Source organism: Mesoplodon mirus (assembly GCF_964341445.2).
Source record: "Mesoplodon mirus genome assembly, chromosome: 5".
NCBI classification, from domain to species: domain Eukaryota; kingdom Metazoa; phylum Chordata; class Mammalia; order Artiodactyla; family Ziphiidae; genus Mesoplodon; species Mesoplodon mirus.
Genome location: NC_138980.1, coordinates 7,562,022 through 7,583,966, shown reverse-complemented (window position 1 = coordinate 7,583,966; position 21,945 = coordinate 7,562,022). Strand labels below are relative to the sequence as shown.

Genomic DNA, 21,945 nt, shown 5'->3' with positions numbered 1-21,945 from the left:
CCCTTGCCCTGTTGGTGGGAATGTAAAATGGTGCAGCCACTATGGAAAACAATACGGTGACTCCTCAAAAAATTGAAAAATTGAACTACTGTATGATTCAGCAATGCCACTTCTGAGGATGCACCTCAAAGAATTGAAAGCAGGGAGTTCAAGCGCTATTTGACACCCATAATCACTGCAACATTACTCACAATAGCCAGGTAATGGAAGCAACCCAAGTATCCATGAATGGATGAACAGATAAACAAAATGTGTACATACAAACATGGAATATTATTCAGCCTTAAAAATGAAAGAAACTGACACATGTTTCAGCATGGATGAATCCTGAGAATATCACACTAAGTAAAATAAGCCAGTCACAAAAAGACAAATACTGTACGGTTACATTTATATTAGGTACCTAGAATAGTCCAATTCATAGAGAAAGTAGAATGGTGGCTGCCCAGGGCTGGAGGAGGAGGGGATGAGTTGTTGTTTAATGTGTATAGTTTGTTGTGCAAGATGAAAAGTTTCGGAAATTTCTTGATGAATGTACTTAATACTACTGAACTGTACACTTTAGAATGGTTAAGATGGTAACTTTTATGTGTATTTTATCACAATATAAAAAAAATTTTTTAAGTGAAGATAATGGTTACCTCTGGAGGGAGAACCGGCACTGTGTATAATTTTGTAATTTTGTGTGTCAATTTGGCTAGGCCACAGGGTACCCAGATATTTGGGCAAACATTATTCTAGGTATTTCTGTGAGGTCGTTTGGATGAGATTAACATTTAAATCAGTGGACACTGAGTAAAGCCCTCCATAATGTGGGTGGGCCTTGTTTAACCAGTTGAAGGCCCGAATAGAATAAAAAGACCAGCCTCCCCTGAGCAAGAGAGGGACTGCCTTCACACTTCATGTGCAACATCAGCTCTTCCTCATTCTATCACAGACCTCCTACGGACTCAAACTGCAACACCGGTTCTCCTGAGTCTCCGACCTGCAGGCCTACCATGCAGATTTTGAATTTGCCAGCCTTCACCATCACATAAGCCAATTCCTTACAAAAATCTCTCTTTACATATATATACATCATATTGGTTCTGTGTCCCTGGAGAGCCCTAATTAATACAGGCACAATAGGAGAAAGACATACAGAGAGCTTTTAAGATACCTGCAGGGCTTCCCTGGTGGTGCAGTGGTTAAGAGTCCACCTGCCGATGCAGGGGTCACAGGTTCGTGCCCCGGTCTGGGAAGATCCCACATGCCGCGGAGTGGCTGGGCCTGTGAGTCATGGCCGCTGAGCCTGCGCGTCCGGAGCCTGTGCTCCGCAATGGGAGAGGCCGCAACAGTGAGAGGCCCGCGTACCTCAAAAAAAAAAAAAAGATACCTGCAGTGTTCAATTTCTTAACCTGGGTGGTAGTACATAAGTGTTTATCACTATTCTTTAAACTGTGCATACATTTTATGCACCCTCTGCATGTAAGATTTTTTTCACCATTAAAAATACTTTTTAAAAAAAATCTAAGATTGGGATAAAACCCAATCTATTCACCAAAGTTCACATCTAGATTTCTTAACCCTTCAAGATTTTAAATAAATAACCTGGGCCTGATAAACCTCTCTGTAGCTGAAAATGATTAAATTGGCTTGGCAGAGTTAAGTGGATCATGAATGATGGATCTGAAATTAGTCATTAAAAACTTAAGAATGTTTAGAGGTTGACATTATGAAAGATGACTATCCCTCAGGCTGCTGAGAGACATGTTATCAAACCAGAGAGAAACTGGTGCCATCTCATATGGTCTTAGCTCATATAGCACATATTTTTTTCCATCATCCATCCTCGTCCTTTAGTTTCAGTGTGAATTCTAACAAAGAAGAACATTGGTTCTGAATGCAAGAACCCTCATCCCTCTTTCAACTATCCAATGACTTATTATGTACCAAGCACATAAAGTCTGGCATGAGACAGTATAAGGAGAAAAAGAAACTATTCCCCACCCTTCAACATACCCAAGTGTTTGTCCTCTCCTGAATAAGTTTAGCATCTCATATTAAGATGTTTTGAAGCCTCTAAGTCAAGTTTACATTTTGAAGGTAACTTTTTTTTTTTTTTTAGGTAAGAAGTGGATTTATTTAGAGAGAAACACATTCCACAGACAGAGTGTAGGCCATCTCAGAAGGCAAGAATGGCCTCAAAGGTAACATTTTTTGAGTTCTATAACAAAGTACGGAAAAATTGGAATTGCCCGGTAACATGTACTATGTTTTTCAAAAATTAGATTGGAGATGGGGACCACGGAAAGCAAACAATCGTGAGTGTGAGCTGAGCAATTTCACGGCCATCTTTTGATATAAATCATCTGCAAGTAAATATATGAATTTTAATTTATCCAATTTCCAGATATATAAGTACATGCATATAAATTCACATATTGTGTCATCTGTGTGGCAAAATATAGAAATTTCAGAAGTTGTTAGGCTAAACAGGTTATAAAAATAATTTACATTATTTTCAATTTTTCAAAATTTTATTTCTAAATATAAAAGTATGTTCATTGTAGCAAAGTTCTACTAATGATATGGTTTTCAAAGAGATAGGATTTAATTTAGACTCCAACAGTAATTTATTCCAAAGGTTTTGCAACATTGGCAAGTTGGATGTTTCCTTCCTTCCTTCTGAAAGTAGCTAAAATGATTATTTCGTATTAAAACCCATGTAAAATAAGCAAGTACTTTGAGGTAGGACAGTGTTAGTTTAAGCATGTAACATAAAAACAGTCTGATTAGGATGCATTCTTTTCCTCACACATTCAGGTCCATATCTCAAGGAGTATTCCTATTTTGGTAATGAATTTTTTCTGAATTCATTCCTACTTCACAGACTGATACACATTCAGGACCTGTAGCATATACTTGTCAGCTTACAGGTATAATCTGTGGACATTCAATAGAATAAAAAGTCCCACAAACTTGAAAGTTTTAGACAATGAGCTCACGAAAAGCATGCTCTAAAGATTCCACACAAATAACTGAGTCACTTCACTGTACAGCAAAGACTGGCACAACACTGCAAATCAACTATACTTCAATTAAAAAAAAAAAAGGCACAAGACTAAAGATTCCATACATTCAAAAGCACATCAGCAAGGGGGCTTCCTTGGTGGCACAGTGCTTAAGAATCTGCCTGCCAATGCAGGAGACACAGGTTCGAGCCCTGCTCCAGGAAGATCCCACATGCCGCAGAGCAACTAAGCCCATGAGCCACAACTACTGAAGCCCGCGTGCCTAGAGCCCGTGCTCCACAAGAGAAGCCACTGTAATGGGAAGCCCACACACCACAACGAAGAGTAGCCCCCGCTCGCCACAACTAGAGAAAGCCCACATGCAGCAACGAAGACCCTACGCAGCCAAAAATGAATAAATTTTTTTAAAAAGCACATCAGTAAGAAACTGATTAAAGAAACTGTGATTCATTCACTTGATACAAGGGAATAAATGCAGCCATTAAAGAATACCTAGCTGCTTCTCTTTGGTGCTCTCCTGGTACATGGTGGACTGCAGGGCTGCTGATGCAGGGCTGGGAGAAGGTCCTCGACCAGGTGCAGTGGCCCACATGGTCACTGGCATCAGGGCCATGGCCCAGGGGTCAGGAATGCTGAACTGGCTCACAGAAGCCTGTGGGGTAAGGGGGGGAGCAGGGGGGACTTGGTGTGATCGGAAGAATGGCTCTTATAGATGACTTGAATGTTGAAAATAATGGGAGCTAGGTTTCTCATTGTCAGAGAAAAGGAACTACAAATACAAGAAGAGGGAAGCTAAAATAAACCCTGTGGAGCAACACTAGAATTGGAGGCATTGATGTGAATCCATGATGTCAAAAATGTCAAGTCATGAAAGAGAAAAAAAGACTAAGGAACTATTCTAGACTGAAGCCGAAGCAACATGGTAACAAATGCCATGAGTAATCTTGGATTGGACAGACTTACAAAGGACATCACTAGGACAACTGATGAAATGTGAATAGGGTCTATGAATTAGAGGATAATATTGTATCAATGTTAACTTCTTGACTTTGATGGTTACATTATGGGATATGTGGACATGTATTCTTACTTTTAAAAATCATACCTTAGGGCCTCCCTGGTGGCGCAGTGGTTGAGAGTCCGCCTGCCGATGCGGGGGATGCGGGTTCGTGCCCCGGTCTGGGAGGATCCCATATGCCGCGGAGCGGCTGGGCCCGTGAGCCATGGCCGCTGAGCCTGCGCGTCCGGAGCCTGTGCTCCGCAACGGGAGAGGCCACAACAGTGAGAGGCCCGCGTACGGAAAAAAAAAAAAAAAAAAAAAAAAATCATACCTTAAGTTTATATACTAAGTAGGTGATTAGGCATCATGACTCCAACTTACTCTTAAATGGTTCAGGGAGGAACTTCCCTGGTGGTGCAGTGGATAAGACTCCGTGCTCCCGATGCAGGAGGCCCGGGTTTGATCCCTGGTCAGGGAACTAGATCCCACATGCACACCACAACTAAGAGTTCACATGCCGCAACTAAGGAGCCAGCGAGCTGCAACTAAGGAGCCCACCTGCTGCAAATAAGACTCAGCACAACCGAATAAATAAATTTTTTTAACATAAAATAAAATAAAATAAATGGTTCAGGGGAAAATACATGTATCCTGTGTGTGTATGTAAAAAAAGAGAAAGAGAAAATGATAGGAAAAATACAGCTAAATGCTGACAATTGCAGAAACTGGAAAAAGGGATTACAGGCATTCTGTATGGTATTATGACAACTTTTCTGAATGACTGAAATTTCAAAATGAATAGAAAAAAAAGACATGCTTTGTAACTATATAAATTCTAAGGCATAGTAAATGAAAAACAAAAAAAAACCACTAAGTGCAGAAAAATGTATTATGTTACGCTATGTAAATAAATAAAGTATGGTGAGAGTATGAACACGAATACGTATGTCAGGAGACTATATTCTGATATAGGTAGAATGCCTCCGAAAACATGCCAGAATCTTATCTACACTGGTTTCTTTCACAGATGAAAGATAAGTGGCTAGAGAAGGATGAGAAAGAAGTATTTTTACTCTGAAAATTTGAATTCTGTACTATGTGAAATGAAGTAACTTAAAAAGACAAGCCAGAATGCTTCAGTGGTTGCCAAATACAGGTGCCAGGCTGGCTACCTTAGAAGAACCTGGGGAACATTTAAAACTACATTAGCAGGCATCAATTCCAGAAATTCTATTTCAGTGGGTCCAGGATAGGGCTCAGGTAGCGGTAAAACTTCCCTAGTTAATAATAAAACATAGCATGGTTTGGGAACTGCTGTTTTAATCAAATCACCCAGACTTGATGCTCTCTAAATCCCAAATTCTAAGTAAATTAGGAAATTAGAAACAAATACTTTTTGTCTAATGAGAAAATAAGATCATAATATCTAGGGAAAGAATACTCCACAAGTGAAATTGGAAAATCTGAAACCAGGATTTGCACTGAACTCCAAATAGAAGCCAAGTCTCACTAATTACTCTACCTTTCTGCTCCCTTATTAAGGACCAAAATATTGTGGAGGCTAAGGTAACCTGAGTATCACTTGGTATAGAAAACACATTCAAATACTCTGCATGCTTCAAAAGGAACATCCTATGTAAATCTATTACAAGAGTATATATTTACTTTCCATTTAAAAAAAGTCAGTGGGCACAACAAGTAAACACAATATCTATAACATTCTAGATCTCAAGTGGTATGTTCATCAGGGTTCATTTTATTATTGTTTTACATCTTAATGTATATTAACTATATTCTCTTGTATGCATCAGATGTTACATGATAAGAAGGTAATTGTAAAAAATTAGAGCAACAAAACAACAGTTCAGATATCTGGTCCTTACATTTAAAAAAGAGAAGTAAATACAAGAAAACTAAGCATTACTATGCCAGCAGTACATATTTATTATTATTCATGAATGGTCAAAAGACTTACAAGGCCCATTACTATTAGTATAACCACACATATGAAATATCACTTAGTGACATGGAGTGAAAAGGACAGTTTCATATATATTAAAAAAATACATACACATACACACGTTCTCTCTCTCAAAGGCTCACCATTCACTGCTACAAAAGCAGGAGGCATCAAGCTGCAGGAGTTCCAATATACATAACAAGTTGAAACATCTCAAGCATAAAAACTACACTTAAGTTGCAAAAATAAAGTTTCTTTCTTCAAACATTTTGATCTGAGCTCAAGCAAAGCAAATAATGAACACCAATGGTTTTTATACTATTTAACATACTTTAAAACATAAAAGGATCAACAGATGCAAAAGTCCTGAAAATGTAGAAGTTATTTATAGGAATGAACAATGCATTTCATCCAAAAAAAAAAGTCTACAGCAGATGTGTTTCATCCTGGCTCTCAAATACTTGAGAATCATAATTTACTATATTCAAAGAGCAAGTTAAGCCAGAACAAAATGATAAACAGAAAACTCATTACTTCAAACAAGGCATTACTGCCCTTGGTTTCCTTAGACAGTTTCACTAGTGCAAGAGCATCGTTTACCTGAAAGGTCATGAGTCACAATTAAAGAGCACTCGTACAAAACTATTTCCTTTTTTCTTTAAAAAGTGCCACATACTTGACTTCTCCTTTAAAAAAAACAACAACACACATATACTAATGAAAGACCGTTTGTCTCCATCTCTTGTCAATGAGGAAAGGCCAGAGTGATTCTTTGATTCCAATTCGAAATGGTGTTCGCTGGCCAATGCCTAAGGTCTCCAATTTGGAGCAGTCAAGCTGAGCGTTTCTCGGACGTTGTGCTCCTAAGACAGGACTGTCAGTTATCTTTAAAACAAAAACAAATCATCAAAAATAAGAAGCCTCAGGCTGAAGTTTTATATTCTCTACTTCCCTCTGCCCTCTTGCCCTCGGTGCACGAAATCAGATTTGATCCCTGGAAAAATAAATAAAATGTCTGCCACAATCAAGACAATACTTTTTCTATAAACTTCACCAATACTCATGGGCTTCTTTATACATGGTAATTTAGAGAAAATTAACAATAGAAACTGCCAAAATACAAGCAAAGTTCACTTTGATTAGTACCAGAAAATAAAGTTATCCAAAACTTCCAAACAACAAGAAAAATGTTATCCATAGGACACACTGTAGTGATAGACCTGGACTTCCAAACTGTAAGGTTAGCTTGGATTTTTTTTCTTGCCCATGCCTCAAGGCTTGCAGGATCTTAGTTCCCCTACCAAGGATTGAACCTGTGCCCCCTGCAGTGGAAGCGCCAAGTCCTAACCACTGGACGGCCAGGGAATTCCCAGTAAGAAGGTTTTAAATGCCATGTACTTACCGGTCTTAAGTGGCTGCTGGGGAGGTTGAAGGTGTCTGCAATTGCACACGCCATTTCATACTTAGTCATCTGTTCATTGCCAGACCAGTGAAAGGTTCCCTTAATTGATGGATCCTGACAAGGACACAAAAAATTCAAAATGGTTTCAAACTTTTGAGTTGAGTGGGATGGCAACTTTGACAAGAAGACTAACTTAAGCAGGTTCAGGAAATAAAATGTGTCGCTCCTTTCTGGAATGCTACACACAAGGTATCTAAAATCAAATTCCTATAAATATCCCCAGCTAAACCAGAAAAGCAATTTCTAGAATTCAGCCTTAAGAATTTTTTTAAATAAAAATGTAAGTAGCTCCCATTTTATTTAGTGGGAATCCTAAAATGATTACAGATTTTTATGAAACAGAGGCCAATTTAACAAGTATTTCCAACTACCCTAAGAAGCTAAAACCAAAACTTAACAGAACCATTTTTCAAGATGAGCTAATTGGTCATAACATCCTTAAAAACTGTCATGGTACATATTTTTTTTAATATATATATAAATTTTGATGTATTAAAAAAAGTCATGCTACTATTAATATTCTAAAATAAATCAGCCTCTAATCTTTCTTTCTGTGGATATTCTATTTTTTCAAATGCTTAAAATGAACTACTATTCAAATATCCAAAAACAATGACAAATTATTCTTACACTGGCTGAAATGATAAATCCCTATGTAGGTTCTTCTTTGCCACTACCTAAATCTTAAATAGACATTATTTAAGACAGTCTTCTTAAAAGACATTAGGAGATTATTTTGTCACTCGAAGAAAAATACCAGTTTTCAGTTATCTTGCAATAAGAGAATGACAGATGGGGTCTACGGTATTTGAGAAATAAAATCAAACGTAAGAGCAGAATACTTTTATTATTCATAAATACAGCCTACTATCTGAACTGCTTTTGTTTGGTGTCCTTGTTAAGTTTTTAAAAAGCACTTAGAGGGCTTCCCTGGTGGCGCAGTGGTTAGGAATCCGCCTGCCAATGCAGGGGACACGGGTTCAAGCCCTGGTCCGGGAAGATCCCACATGCTGCAGAGCAACTAAGCCCATGAGCCACAACTACTGAGCCTGCGCTCTAGAGCCCACGAGCCACAACTACTGGAGCCCATGCACCTAGAGCCCATGCTCTGCAACGAGAAGCCACTGCAATGAGAAGCCCGCGCACCGTGACAAAGAGTAGCCCCTGCTCACCACAACTAGAGAAAGCCCACACGCAGTAACGAAGACAAAACACAGCCAAAAATAAAAATAAATTTATTAAAAAAAAAAGCACTTAGATTCTCACCAGCATCCTCTTCTCTGCTAACTGACGACACACAGTGGCCACATCTTTGACGTGTGTGGGGAACCGCTGTTGCCAGTGGTCCATGTTCGCAGACTTGTTGCTGAACTGCACTTTATCAAACATAACAGTCACGGCACTTTCCTCAAGCTTTTCAACTTCTCCATACAGAACAGGAATTCTCAAAACAGCAGCTCCTAGAGAGTTATAAAAGCAGGTAATACTTCAAAGCTGACTGGTTCTTAAGTCTTGCTATAAGATCAAAGTGTGCAGATTTAAACAACATCATCGCAGAAAACTTGCAATATACCAAAATGACACAGCTCACCTATTTAACAAATGTGATCCTGAATATTTTTAAGTGTCTCTGTCATGTGGGGTATTTTTTATAATTATATTAATTAAATAATTTCTTCAATATTGTGGCCATTAAAAATAAAACTGATCATGACAACTAAACGCAACAAGTGATCCTTGATTGTACCTAAAAAATAAATGCGATAAAGGACATTACTGGGACAAAATTCCTATACAGACTGTACTGTATTAATGTTAAATTTTCTAAGTGTGATAACTGCATTGTAATTATGTGAAGAACATCCTTGTTGAAGATACACAGTGAAGTATTTCAGGGTGAAATTCAACTAATTCTCTATGAGTTCAGGAAGAAAAGAGTGTACATATAAAACACGTGGCAAAACATTAACAACTGGTCAATCTATATAAAGGGTATATGAGTGTTCACCACATAGTCCTTGAAAACACTGACTAAGGAATTATGAAGTATTTCGATTTTATGTTGGTCAATACTGAGGGGTTACAACAGATTAAATAATTAATGCTTTAACTGAAATTTTAAAAAAAACTATTTAAAATTAAATTAACTTATTGCGCAGATGCAGACGACCTTTGAACAACACAGATTTGAACTGCGTGCATCCATTTATATGTGGATTTTTTTCATGTAGTACATCACGTACAAGACTTGAAGTGGACAGCCTATCCTTACATAGGCATAAGGTGAGTGACCTTTAATATAAAATTAATAACGTGTTAGTTTTCTTATTGTTTTATAACTGTTTTCAAAGAGTTACATTACCATACAGCATGCCTCTCTTCTCTCTCATAATTGGAGAAACTCTGTTATCAGTCTACCACACAGATAAGTGGTTTTAGAAAAAAATATACCAGCATTTCTAACACTGTATTATGAATATGACTGTAATACTTTATGCCATTTAAATTTTACAAAGATTCATTCATTAGTGTATAGGCTAGGCTACCATGAAACAATCATATCGATTACACTAGGCTACCATAAAGCAATCATATTACTGCTTCCTCCTTATCAACTCCTGAATCATACCTGTAAATAAATACAAATTTCTTCTCACACTGTCTTTTCATTTTTGATGTGTAGTGTTAGTAATATGTGTAACATCTGTAGTGTTTTGTATCATATAAGACAACAATGGGAGTTCCCTGGTGGCGCAGTAGTTAAAAATCCGCCTGCCAGTGCAGGGGACACAGGTTGGATCCCTGGTCCAGGAAGATCCCACATGCCACGGAGCAACTAAACCCATGCACCACAACTACTGAGCCTGCACTCCAGAGCCCGCAAGCCACAACTACTGAGCCCACGTGCCACAACTACTGAAGCCCACACGCCTAGAGCCTGTGCTCCGCAACAAGAGAAGCCACCGCAATAAGCCTGCGCACCGCAAAGAGTAGTAGCCCCCGCTCACCGCAACTAGAGACAGCCCGCGTGCAGCAACGAAGACCCAACACAGCCAAGAAAGAGAGAGAGAGAGAGAGAGAGAGAGAGAGAGAGAGAGAGAGAAGAAAGGAAAGGTTAAAGACGTGACTGTCCTGGGAATTATATTTTAAAAAAATACATATAACACACAAAATATGTGTAAATCGACCGTTTATGTTTTAGTAAGGCTTCAGTCAATAGTAGGCTGTGAGTAAGTCTTCGGGGAGTAAATGGATTTCCCACTATGCAGGGATTGGCAACCCTAATCCCTGCACTGTCCAAGGGTCAGCTATATATTGATAATATATTCAAGGATGATTTCCAAAGGATAATTTATAATACCAAAAAAAAAAAAAACCCCTAAATGTGTTAGTATGGTATATATATTAGGGGATGCTTCTCAGGGATGTAGTAAAGTCTGAGGCAGGAGTTTTAGTGCAGGGAATCATTAAGTCAAATATTATGCAGCTACTGATATGAAAAAGATATTCCAGAGATGGCTCCTTAAGAACTGAAATGCATGTATGTGGGGGGAGAAAAACCAGGTTACAAAACAACGTGCACACAGGTTTAAAACTTCAAAAAACTACTTCCATACATAAGCACAGTCGGTGCTTCTCTCTCTGAGGGAGTATTGAGAGAACTCTTTTTATAATCTTTTATAATCTTTATATACTTTTTATAATCAGCACATTTATGTGTGCGTATATAGACACACACACACACAGGAAAAAAGAAAAAACATGCAAATAACGGAATACCGCAACCCAAGAAAAATGATATTGACCTGTTTTTTGAAAGATTACAACAATTTGTACTGTATGATTTGTTTTCTTTAACAATATTCCTGTACCCACTGATACTGGAAAAAGTCTGGAAAGATTCATAAATCCTTCAGGATTTCAAAAATTCTTGTTTTTCTTTTTTATTAACTGCATTCCCTAGTTTTTCTCCAATGATTTATGTTCCTTGACTAATTTTTTTTTTAATTAGAAACATATATATACATCATAAACAAAAAGGAATCCTCAAAAGCAGTCACGTACGGGGCTAAAGAGATGTGTCTTACCTAAATTGTTCTCCAGGACAGCCCTTTCTCCTTCTAATTTTGTTTTGCCATATAGATTTAGGGGACTTGGTATGTCTTCCTCTCTATAAGGTGGGTTTGTTCCATCAAAAACATAATCGGAGCTAATGTAGATTAGAAATGCTCCAACTGCAGCTACAAAAGAAAAAAGACAGAAAGAAAAGAATCTACTAAATTACTACATGACATTACTCTTTACTGGAATTTGTAACAGCTTATTCATCATATATATAACAAATCTTTTATAAACCGTCTACAAAAGTTTAATCTTTACAAACTCAGTGATCACTCAATATCTTATGAAGACTTTATAAAGACATCATTACCTGCTTCCTTTGCTAAGTTCCCAGAAGCATCTACATTAAGTTGAGAAGCAGCATCCGGCTGATTTTCGACAACATCTGGCCTTCTCTCTGCTGCACAATGTACTATGACATGGGGCTGGGAGTTCAGCATTGATGTGTTTTTAACCCAAAAAAGGAATAAAACAGAAGAACTGTAGCCTTCCAACAGTAAATTAATTCATAGAAAATGTTTATTAAATCGACATTCCTTCAACTAAAGAATCATTGTAATTTTTAATGTAGTTTTGTCACACTTCCCTTTTTCAATGTTCAAACTTCCTGAAAGGGAAAGAGCAATTTAGCAATCCCGAGGCAAAATCAGACACAACTCTTGTTGACAACCATGCTTTTAAATCAAAAGAAGCTTCATCCCCCTAACCTGGGTAGGAGAAAAGAGCGATCATTTATGTAATTAACATGACCTAAATACTTAATAAGTCTATGGTAAAGGGAGAGGAATATCAATTGCAAATTAAATTCATAAATTCCAATCTCTTAAACCAGTCATTTAAAGAAGATTAACCATCCATAAAAATTGTATTCCCAGTTGAGCATTTAAGTATGCCACCTATACGCTAAGCACCATGCGAGAAGCAAGGATTTCACAATCTAATGCAAAAGACAGATATGTAAAGTGACTGTTTCAATATCCGTATGACCTACATCAGGACAGAGGAATGCAGAGGGTCCTTTGTAGAGAAGGGGCACCTACTTCCCAGAGGAGCTGAGTAAGAGCTAAGATTTGGGAAGATCAGTGACATGCAGGGCTCGTGTACCCACTCACCCAACTTCCTCCTCCTCAGCAATTGCTTGAGGAAGCATGATCTGAGCTGTTTTCAAACTTAAATGTGCATAAGCTGGGATGGTTCTTAAAATGTAGAGTCCTAGGCCCCACCACACACTTATTGAATGAAAATCTCTGAGAGTGAAACCTAAGAACAAGTTTCCCAAGTGATTCTGATGCAGGTTTTCCTTTGATCATATTTTTAGAAAGAACCTGAACTTCTGATTTGATCAGAGGTGTAAAAGAATCTAAATTTTTCTGTAAGTCTTCTGTGACCATCGCCAACAAATGGTTTAACCACTCTTGCCTTTGTGATCTCTAAAATGCAAATGAGAATATTTTGCAGTGTTGTAAGATTTACAGATAATATTAAGAAAGGATTTGCATAGAAAGTAGTACTTAGAAGAATACTTCACAAACATAAGCATTTTACAAAATGCTTCATTTTCTGCCTTTTGTCAACCTATGTCTCAACCTAATCTTTTTAAGGATGACATATTCTTATCCATACCAAAAAAAAAAAGTGCACTATATATTATTGTTGCTTAATATGTTAGAGCTTTAAGTACAGTAACTTCCTTGAGAACAAGAGCATTTTTCAAGTCATCCAGACAATTATTAATAGTTAACTTATGTGTTAAAATAAACCATACCTGAAAATCATAAATGATGTGATGAACTGCATTAGAATCCAAGAGATTAACCTGCTCAAATTTTGGTCTTGCTCTTCTAAAACCACAGCCAACAGCATGCCAATTATTCTGTTGAAATTCTTTGTAAACAGCTCTGCCAAGAAGCCCAGTGGCACCAGTAATCAGAACCCGCCTGTTGGGGATGTTAACTTCCTCCTAAACGTGAAGGGGGCAGAAAAGGATTGTTTAATTTGAAAATAGTCTCTCAACGAAATCAGCCACCATCTTCATTCACTAAATACTTCAAGTCTTAACTGTATGCTTCCTTTCCCATATCTATAAGCCAATTCTTAAGTTAGAACAAAGATTAACCAAATGCATGGGTAAGTGTGTCACTTAAGAAAAAGTTTTGCCAGGGAGTAACTAAGCTCGTGCGCCACAACTACTGAAGCCTGTGCACCTAGAGCCCGTGCTCGGCAACAAGAGAAGCCACTGCAATGAGAAGCCCGCACACTGCAATGAAGAGCAGCCCCCGCTCACCACAGCTAGAGAAAGCCCACTCGCAGCAACGAAGACCCAATGCAGCCAAAAATAAAAAATAAAATAAATAAATTTATTTTTAAAAAGTTTTAATAATCTTACGCAAGAAAAAGAACCTAAGATGATACTGTAAGGAATCACCTAGTCAAATAGATTTAGATTTCCTGTGGTAATAATGGAAAAGCTTATTTTTACGATCAATGATGTCCAAATTAGCAACTACGTTCTTACGTTTATAAAAATGCAGTTAGTTCTAAGCTTATTTACTTTATGGCCTGATTAAATACTGGGGCTATGTTCTGCTGATATGTTTCCAAATTGACATTTTTGGTCTTCAGCTTTTAATCTTAAGGTTTTTTTTTCAAATCTCATTGACTTTATCATACTGTGATAGGTCCAAATTCGAGAATTCACATTTCACAGGAATTTATGTAGAAGAAAAATAAATTTGGTCCTTATAGCACTAACATTCTTTCTAAGTTTAACCAAACTGGTAAATATTCCTGCATTAACTCTTTTTTTTTTGTAAATACTTTCATTTGTATCATTTTTTTAGATTCCACATCATATAACATTCTTTTTTAAAATTTTATTTATTTTTTATACAGCATGTTCTTATGAGTTACCTATTTTATACATGTTAGTGTATATATGTCAATCCCAATCTCCCAATTCATACCACCACCACCATCCATATTCCTGCATTAACTCTTAATTTACCTATTTAGACCAGTTAAAACAAATAAACAAAGATAGAGGATAAGAAAAAAATAAATATTTTAAACTGGTCTGTGCTGCTATTGTGAAAGGAAAAATTCCTCACACACTGAAATTAAAAAGGAACTACTATTTAAGAAACAATTTAAGTTCTATATTTACAAAGAACTTTCTCTTCTTCCCAAGATAGGTAACACCGAATTTCCTCAGACTCTTGAATTAAGTCAACATTTACTATCAAAAAACAACAAGTTTTATTAAATTTTATCAACTTGAGGCCTTTTAAATTTCAAATGTTTTTATAGTCACCTAATTCTGAGCTGTCAAAAATCTTAAATATGCACACAATAACCTTTTTTGTACACACAAAAAGACTTTTTTTTCCTAGCCCTCAATTCAGCTAACTTAGAAGACTATACATTTTTTTAAAAAAGGCCACCCAAATCAAGTATTTCTATCATACGAAAAACCTGAAATGAAAGGGCTGACAGAGATAGTACAAAGGTAAGTTCTTAAAGATATTTTTTCCTTAGTTCAACCAATTTCAAGACATTTTAGAAGTTAGAGAAAAATTCATCTATGCTCGCTGTTGCAAAACTTGGCTCTAAGCCAAATGATCTATAAAGACAAGGATTTCAGCCAGCAAAATATTTTCTTTGAATTTCTGGCAAGAAAACAACTCTACAAAGATTCTAATTGTAAAGAGGTTAAAACATGCCAAGTCTAGTAGAGATACAATCAGAAAACAATTTACACAGGATAAATACCATAAAGATCCCTGGGAAAATACTATTAACAAAGCTATGATCTGGTTTCTTCTGAGTTTCTCACTTCACTCTGAAGAAGGAAAGGAATAGACAAGAGTTCTTAGATCAGTGGTTCACAGGCTTTATTCGCTGAGGACAGGAATCGACTGGAAGGCTTTCAGATCAAGTAGATTTGGAATGAGGCCTGATAATTCGCCTTTGTAACAAGTTTCCAGGTGCTGATGCTGGTGATTTGGAAACTGAACTTTGAGAACTCCAGGAAAGTCCAAGACCTTCTTAAAGATAGCTCGTAATCAAAGAAGTCAAAAAACTGCCATCTACCTTTCTAGCAGCGACAACATCTTTCCCATTTTCGCCCTTATAAAGGAAAACTAGAAGAAGTAGTTAAAGAACAAGCATCATGCTTGCAGTAAGCACAAAATTCTTAAACAGTAAAATAAGATCTCTAGGTACTTCACTGATTCTGTGAAGCACATGTTTTCCTCATTTATCATCTCTGTTAAATGAATGAAATAAAGATGGTTTGGCAGTGTTTTTTGCTTTTTAGTGCATCTTAAAATAAGAGCCCAGATAATCTTATAATCGAGAGCCTCTTAGATTTGATGAAATACAGTATTAAGTTACAAGCACAGCAAGGCTCTTTAGGGAATATAATACCACTTAACTTTAGAAAAGGATGGGGGTTGCATGGAAAAAATACAACCTTACATCCTTATACCCTGGGATAATATGTAAGGTCCCTGGAAGAAAATATGAAACAGTCCGTGTTACCTAGTGGTCAGATGTCAACGCTCAAGAATTTTCCACATTAAAAGAGCAGGGATCTAAAGTACAAGCATTTTCTGAAACAAATGATTCTGCACAATCATATTTGAAAACCATCATGTGTTATATAAACCTACCTCATACCTTTTGACCACAGGAGAAGTCCTATTAGACAGGCAGGGCAGATATCACTTCTGAAGTGAGGAACGTTGTCTACAGATGTTAAAGGTTTTGCCCACAGTAAAAGGGAAAAGGTTGGAAACAGATCTTGGGCCCTTTTGCTTCTATCATCCAGCCAAATACATACTGAGTTCTGTCTCAATCCTTTGAACTTATACTCGGTTTCATGATGATTAACCACACTCTGTAGCACTGAGAAGTGACTCCATCTCTATTGATCTAACTCCTCACTGGTGAAATGAGGCATTTGGACAAGATGCCTAAGGCTCTTCCAGCTTTACAGTCCTACAATTCCATATTATCCTTACCACAGAGGGATCTGAATAGAGTGAAAGAACGTTCATTTACTTAAAGTAACTTATCCTCTTTTCACACAGTTCTCTCTAGAGACTCAATGAGCACCTTTTGTCACCAGTATACGAACCCAACAAGATGTTTTCATTTGGACTGCAAGTTTATTGGTGGTTAGCAAATAAAATATGCATCACTCTGAAATTAAAAGAGGCCAAACAAAACTATCTCTTCTATATTTGACTTTGTATAAACAAAACTCTACCTGAAGCTTCTTAAAGCACACTATTTTGATTTTTTTCTTTTTAAAAGAGGAGAAATAGCCCTCTAAAAATTATTTTGGACCATGACTCTGTAAATTACTTTAGTTCTGCAAAACACAGGAATGCCCAAACACTTCAAGGAACTCTGAATAGAGGAACAAAAAGCTGTCTAGTTAACCCAAAGAATAATTAAGAGTTGAAGATACTTTGTCTGCCTGAAAAGTCTATTTCGCAATTTTTATTCTTATGGGTCAGGAATATTAAACACCACTTTAAGTTGCCCTGAACATATGTGCCTCTTATCCTATAAGCTCTTAGATGTACAGAATTCAGTAACTTCAGGTGACCAGATTTACAGACAACCCCCCCCAAAAAAACTTGAAAAAGTAAATGCATATAAATAAACGAAGAGCTATAGCTCTTATTACGCCATCAAATCAAATAATACCAAACTGTACAGGTAATGGAAGATAAATGGCTCTTTCAAAATGGTCTACACAGTACTCTGGAAAAGAGGTTTCTACTTTAGCACACTTGGATTAACTTCTACTAAAAAATGTCCTAGAAAAAGTCAAGAGTGAAACAAAACAGATATCTAAAGAGAGATCTTCTTAAATGTTAGTGGTAAATGTAATTATACTTTGCTATTTTTAGAACCTCTTCAATTTGGCAAAGCTTCACACTGATTTATATGATTCTTACAACATTCCCCTTGAGGCAGATCTTTGAGGAGATACTCCTGGACTTTAAAAAACTTTAGATACCTAGGTGACACTTGTCTAACTCCTACTGGCACCCTATTGTACCCCAGTCAGTATTATTAACAGTAACCACTACAGTCTATTTCTCAGACATAAACTATAAGACACGAGCAAGTTTTAATTCCGGTTTTGAGAGCAGCAAACATGTGCCAAGCTTTTGGTTGTGCAATTTTACTGAAGGAAAATCCATTTTTATTAGCCTACTGAACTCCTACTGTGAAAACTGATTAAGCTGTATATACATACATGTGCGCATATACACTGACATAAACAATATGTAACATTACAGCACTCAGCATTGTTTGGGGTACACAGGAACAAAAGAGAGGTTTAAATTGCCCATTATTCTAAACTTACCCCCCAAATACCAAAACGATTTCAAAACACTAAATATGCTATATTTTGAAGGCGTAAAAATTCTGCATAATCAAAAATAGCCATCACCTATGTCCTCTCTTATATCCTTAAGATATGTTGGCCTGGACATTAAAATTCTTCTTATCCCCAGTGCTAGATATATTCTGTGGACTGATGAATGCTGGGGGGGCTGGAATGAAACAGGAGAGAACGGAGGCTCTCCAAACACAGTAGTAGCTTTCGTTTATGCAACCTCCGTAGTGGTTCAAATAGATCTGTATTTGAATCCCGCCTGTAACCTTACTGAATGAACTTGGGCCAAGGACTCGCCCTCTAAGCCTCAATTTTCTTATCTGTAAAATGGAACAAAACCAGTACCTTATAAATATGAGAACTAAAGTAAATAATTCATGTAAAGTGCATAACACAGTGACGAGTTCATTAACTTTTCAACTCCAATCCTGTTATTATTTCTGAAAAGCCACCTGGCCCCTTCTTTCTTAGGGATACGAACTGTTAACACCGAAGGATACGAACAAAGGATGAAAAAGAAATTTAGAAATAATCAAAACTGAAACAGCTCTGAAAACCCCTCTTCGTTCCCGGGAGGGGAGACAGGAGGCTCGAAACTGAAACCCAACCTACTCTTTTCCCGTCACAGCGGCTGAAAAAGAAAACACAGAAGGGTGTGCACTGAAGTAAACAAACTCGGCGGCGCCGCCCTCGCCGCCCGGGGCCTCCGACTCCGGCAGGAGGCGTCTGGAAAACCACTCGAGCGCCCGCTGCAAGACTCGTCCCCCTCAGTACACTCAGTTCCTACGAGACGCACCTCCCCTCCCCGCCCCAAGACCCGGGCCGACTCCCTCACCTCCACCAAACGGCAGTTCCCGGGAACAAAGTGGATAGAGAGCTCCTTCTCCCGCCCCACCATGCCCGCCGTCTTGGCGCCGCCGCCGCCGCCGCCGCAGCAGCCGCCACTTCCCCCAGCCCAGGATCGCCGCGGTCCGCAGCTCTAACGCCCTCGGCCCGCCTCCCCTAGGTCCGGGCCAGCCCCCGCTCACCGCTTCCGGCTTCCGCCGCCAAGACCGCGCCCCTTGATTGGCCACGCTCTGCCGACGCCCCAGAAAGGGGACTGGCGCGCTCGGGACGCTCCCAGCCCACGCGCCAACTCTTAAAGGGAAACAAAGGCGCTGGTCTTAAGCAAGGAATGCGAGTTTTGTTTTGGGGCCGGGGGCGGGGGGGAAGGAGGAGTTGTTTATTTTGTGTGTTTTTCCTTCTCGACTAGGTAAGGATTGAATTGGATCGCCTAGACTTGCGCAGTGCATAAGAATCTACTGGGCACGTAATACATAAAGTGGGATAAAATAGTTTAAAGTCATGGTGGGAGGGGGGAGGCGGGGGGGTGAGGGGGAAGGGAGGAAGCACAATGGACCTGTGTCTCTAGAGCATTAAGAGTGTTTTTCGAGAGATTTAGAAAGACACTGGAATAAAAATAAAAGTGTTGGTATCTGAGTCATTAACACCTCAAGAACCCATTTGTCTTTCCGGGATGCTAAAAAGTAGTACGTGTGAAATTCCAAAGATGTCGAACTAATTTTGACTAGTTAAAAATAAAAAGATGTGGGAGGCTGGGGGATGAATTATTTGGGTGCCTCTTCAAAACGCAGATTCTCGGACTTTACCAGTAATTGCAGAATGAGCTGTGGTAGTAGAGCCTGGGACTTCTGGTGGATTTAACGGGAGTCCAGATCACTTGAGAAGCACCGCCTTCAGGCTGCAGCGTCGGGCTACACGAGCCGAAACTCCGCTACCAAGGAAAATTAAAGGAACCAGGGGAATATAGTAATACTGAACCTTCTACCACCTGGATCGCGCTTTTTTAAAGTGACAAAGACAGCTCTAAGCGTTGAGGCTGACCTAGCACTTAATTACAAATGATTTCTCTTCCAGTTCAAATCCGAAAAGCCCCCGGCCAGCCGAGATGCTTATGAAATTTACTCGGGGGGGGGGGCGGGGACCAGAGCATGGACCGCATAGGTTTCGCCAACTTTCCACCTTACAGTCTTGAGTGTTCTTGTCCAGACATACAGGATACCAAGACCTTAAAAGTCGCCCGCAAACGTGATTACTGTTTGGATCTTTCTAAAACATTATTTTCGTAAACCTTGTTTTGGTTTAATCTTAGAGCTCAACGCTAAGCAGCCTTTAAAATTTTTTTTCCACATCTGAGTCCCGTGACTTTCCTTCCTACCCAAACCCCAACAAGAACTCACTTCCTTATTTGCATAAGCATAAAGTTTCTTTGGAACGGTAACAGAAGACAGCCTGAGACCCCCCATGTTTTAATCCAGAATGTTAATCAATTTAGCATTATTTAGAGTCCTTGAGAAGAATGCCCCAAACACTAAACCATGCATAATCTGCAAACAACAAAGAAAATGTGTGGGTGGATTTTGGGAGAGCGGATTCAAGATCCTCTTGATCCTCCTCTCTTTAAGGAGCTGGAATTTTTGTGAAGTTTCTAGTTGCAACGTGTGATGCAGTCTGATCTTTCCAGGAAAAAAAAAAATGTGTTCAACGCGAAGACGGTTTAAGGTCATGCATATGCAATTAGCATTTTGAGTCTCAGAGCAGCCCTATCTAGAGTGAGGAACAAATAGAGTTTACTTGCCTGCGTTTGAGGATCTGGTTTCATGTTTGCCAGATAAAACGTGGGTATGGTTCCAGGGGCACATGTTCGTGTATGGGTTTTAATCATTCTTTTTAAAAATGAAAGTTTCTTTGTGAATAAAAACGCCACTGTTACACAGACAATATCCAAGTTCCTGTGGTGGCTAAGTCTATAAATTTAACGACAGCAATCTGGAGATAAAAGTTAGGTTAGCAGATTCATTTCATGCCAAGACAAAGAAAAGCTGGAGCACACAACTATAGATAAAAATCGTTATTTATATAGGACCTTCACCTACATCACTGCATTTAAACTGCTGTTCTGTTTTGGATTTTATTTTTGTCAGTTGAGACTTAGCTGAGCTCTCCATACAGCGTCAATAATTAAAGTTGCTTTATTATTCTAAGTCCCAAAGTTACACGTTTTAAAGAAATGAATGACACTTATTTGTTTTTTTACACACCCTTTCGGCTTTTACCAGACCTTCATTGGGATTCTTTTAAAGAAACTCTTAACTCCAGAATGCTTATTTTCTTGAATAGCTAACTCTTACCTGTTCCATGTTCTCCGGCATTTCAGGCATGATTCCAAAATTATCTCAGGAAAAAGATTTAAGATGGGTCTCTGCCTCTGCCTCCTCGGGCTGGGTCTTTGTTCTGCCTGCAGAGAGCGCAGGCACGCGAAAACGTGAGCCACAGCTTCACTCGACCTTTGAAATTAGCATTTTGAGTCCAATCCCAGAATCTCGTGCAGTTTTCCACATTGCAGTAAACTGGCAGCTGATTCCCCGTGGCAATCTTGAAAATACCCAATGAGAAGTTTCATGTTTTATTGCCAGCCAAATGAAGGTCCATTATCAAAACCATTAGGAAAACCAACTTTTTTTTTTAAGAAATAAAGATGTAACAACAAAAACTTCCTGTGAAAACTTGTTGCAGTTTTCTCTTGCAAAAGAAAAGCAAGAGCCAGCAGTTGGAAAGCACACAGACTATGCAATTGATTTCTGTTCTGAAATATTTTATTGAGTTATGCCTTATTACAACAGAATCCGTTTGGTAAAGTTCGCTAGTGCTTTCCCAACCAGTGCTTTCTAATTAACTATTTCAAAGGATGGTAAAAGGCACTGGTGGTAACAATACGAGGAAATTAAAACGCAACAGGTTATTTCCATGAACAGTGTCCTGCCCTCTGTTTGAGGAAGTGGTAGGTGGAGTAGCCTTAAGTTTGGCCGAGCTTTAAGGACTCCTAGATCAGTGATTCCCAGACCTGCCAACATCCGAGAACCCATGAAACACGATCAAGTGGAGCCCAGCAATCCTATTTTTAACAAT

At 38.5% G+C, this 21,945-nt stretch overlaps 1 protein-coding gene across 2 annotated transcripts; it reads right to left on the bottom strand.

The window, feature by feature from the left end:
- Nucleotides 1-5,934: 5,934 nt before the first annotated feature.
- Nucleotides 5,935-21,325, bottom strand: MAT2B (methionine adenosyltransferase 2 non-catalytic beta subunit). Of its 2 annotated transcripts, none has more exons than XM_082621487.1 (7): nucleotides 21,168-21,325; nucleotides 13,324-13,518; nucleotides 11,869-11,983; nucleotides 11,525-11,677; nucleotides 8,703-8,896; nucleotides 7,377-7,490; nucleotides 5,935-6,859 (listed from the first exon to the last, which is right to left on the bottom strand). In XM_082621487.1, exons 1-7 carry the CDS (start codon nucleotides 21,195-21,197, stop codon nucleotides 6,689-6,691), a joined length of 972 nt encoding a protein of 323 aa, XP_082477613.1. In that variant the 5' UTR covers nucleotides 21,198-21,325; the 3' UTR covers nucleotides 5,935-6,688. The 2 variants fall into 2 exon arrangements, with proteins under 2 accessions (XP_082477613.1, XP_082477612.1); XM_082621486.1 differs by lacking the exon at nucleotides 21,168-21,325 and adding an exon at nucleotides 18,812-18,966.
- Between the last annotated feature and the right edge of the window lie 620 nt (nucleotides 21,326-21,945).

What these genes read in the sequence shown, in the direction of transcription:
- MAT2B (XM_082621486.1), bottom strand. Translation starts at nt 18,874, where the DNA reads ATGGTGGGGCGGGAGAAGGAGCTCTCTATCCACTTTGTTCCCGGGAAC. An exon ending in GGAACTGCCGTTTGGTGGAG is followed by an intron (nt 13,519 to 18,811) that starts GTGAGGGAGTCG and finishes CTTCACGTTTAG; the next exon opens with GAGGAAGTTAACATCCCCAA. An exon ending in CCAGCAGCCACTTAAGACCG is followed by an intron (nt 6,860 to 7,376) that starts GTAAGTACATGG and finishes TTTGTTTTAAAG; the next exon opens with ATAACTGACAGTCCTGTCTT.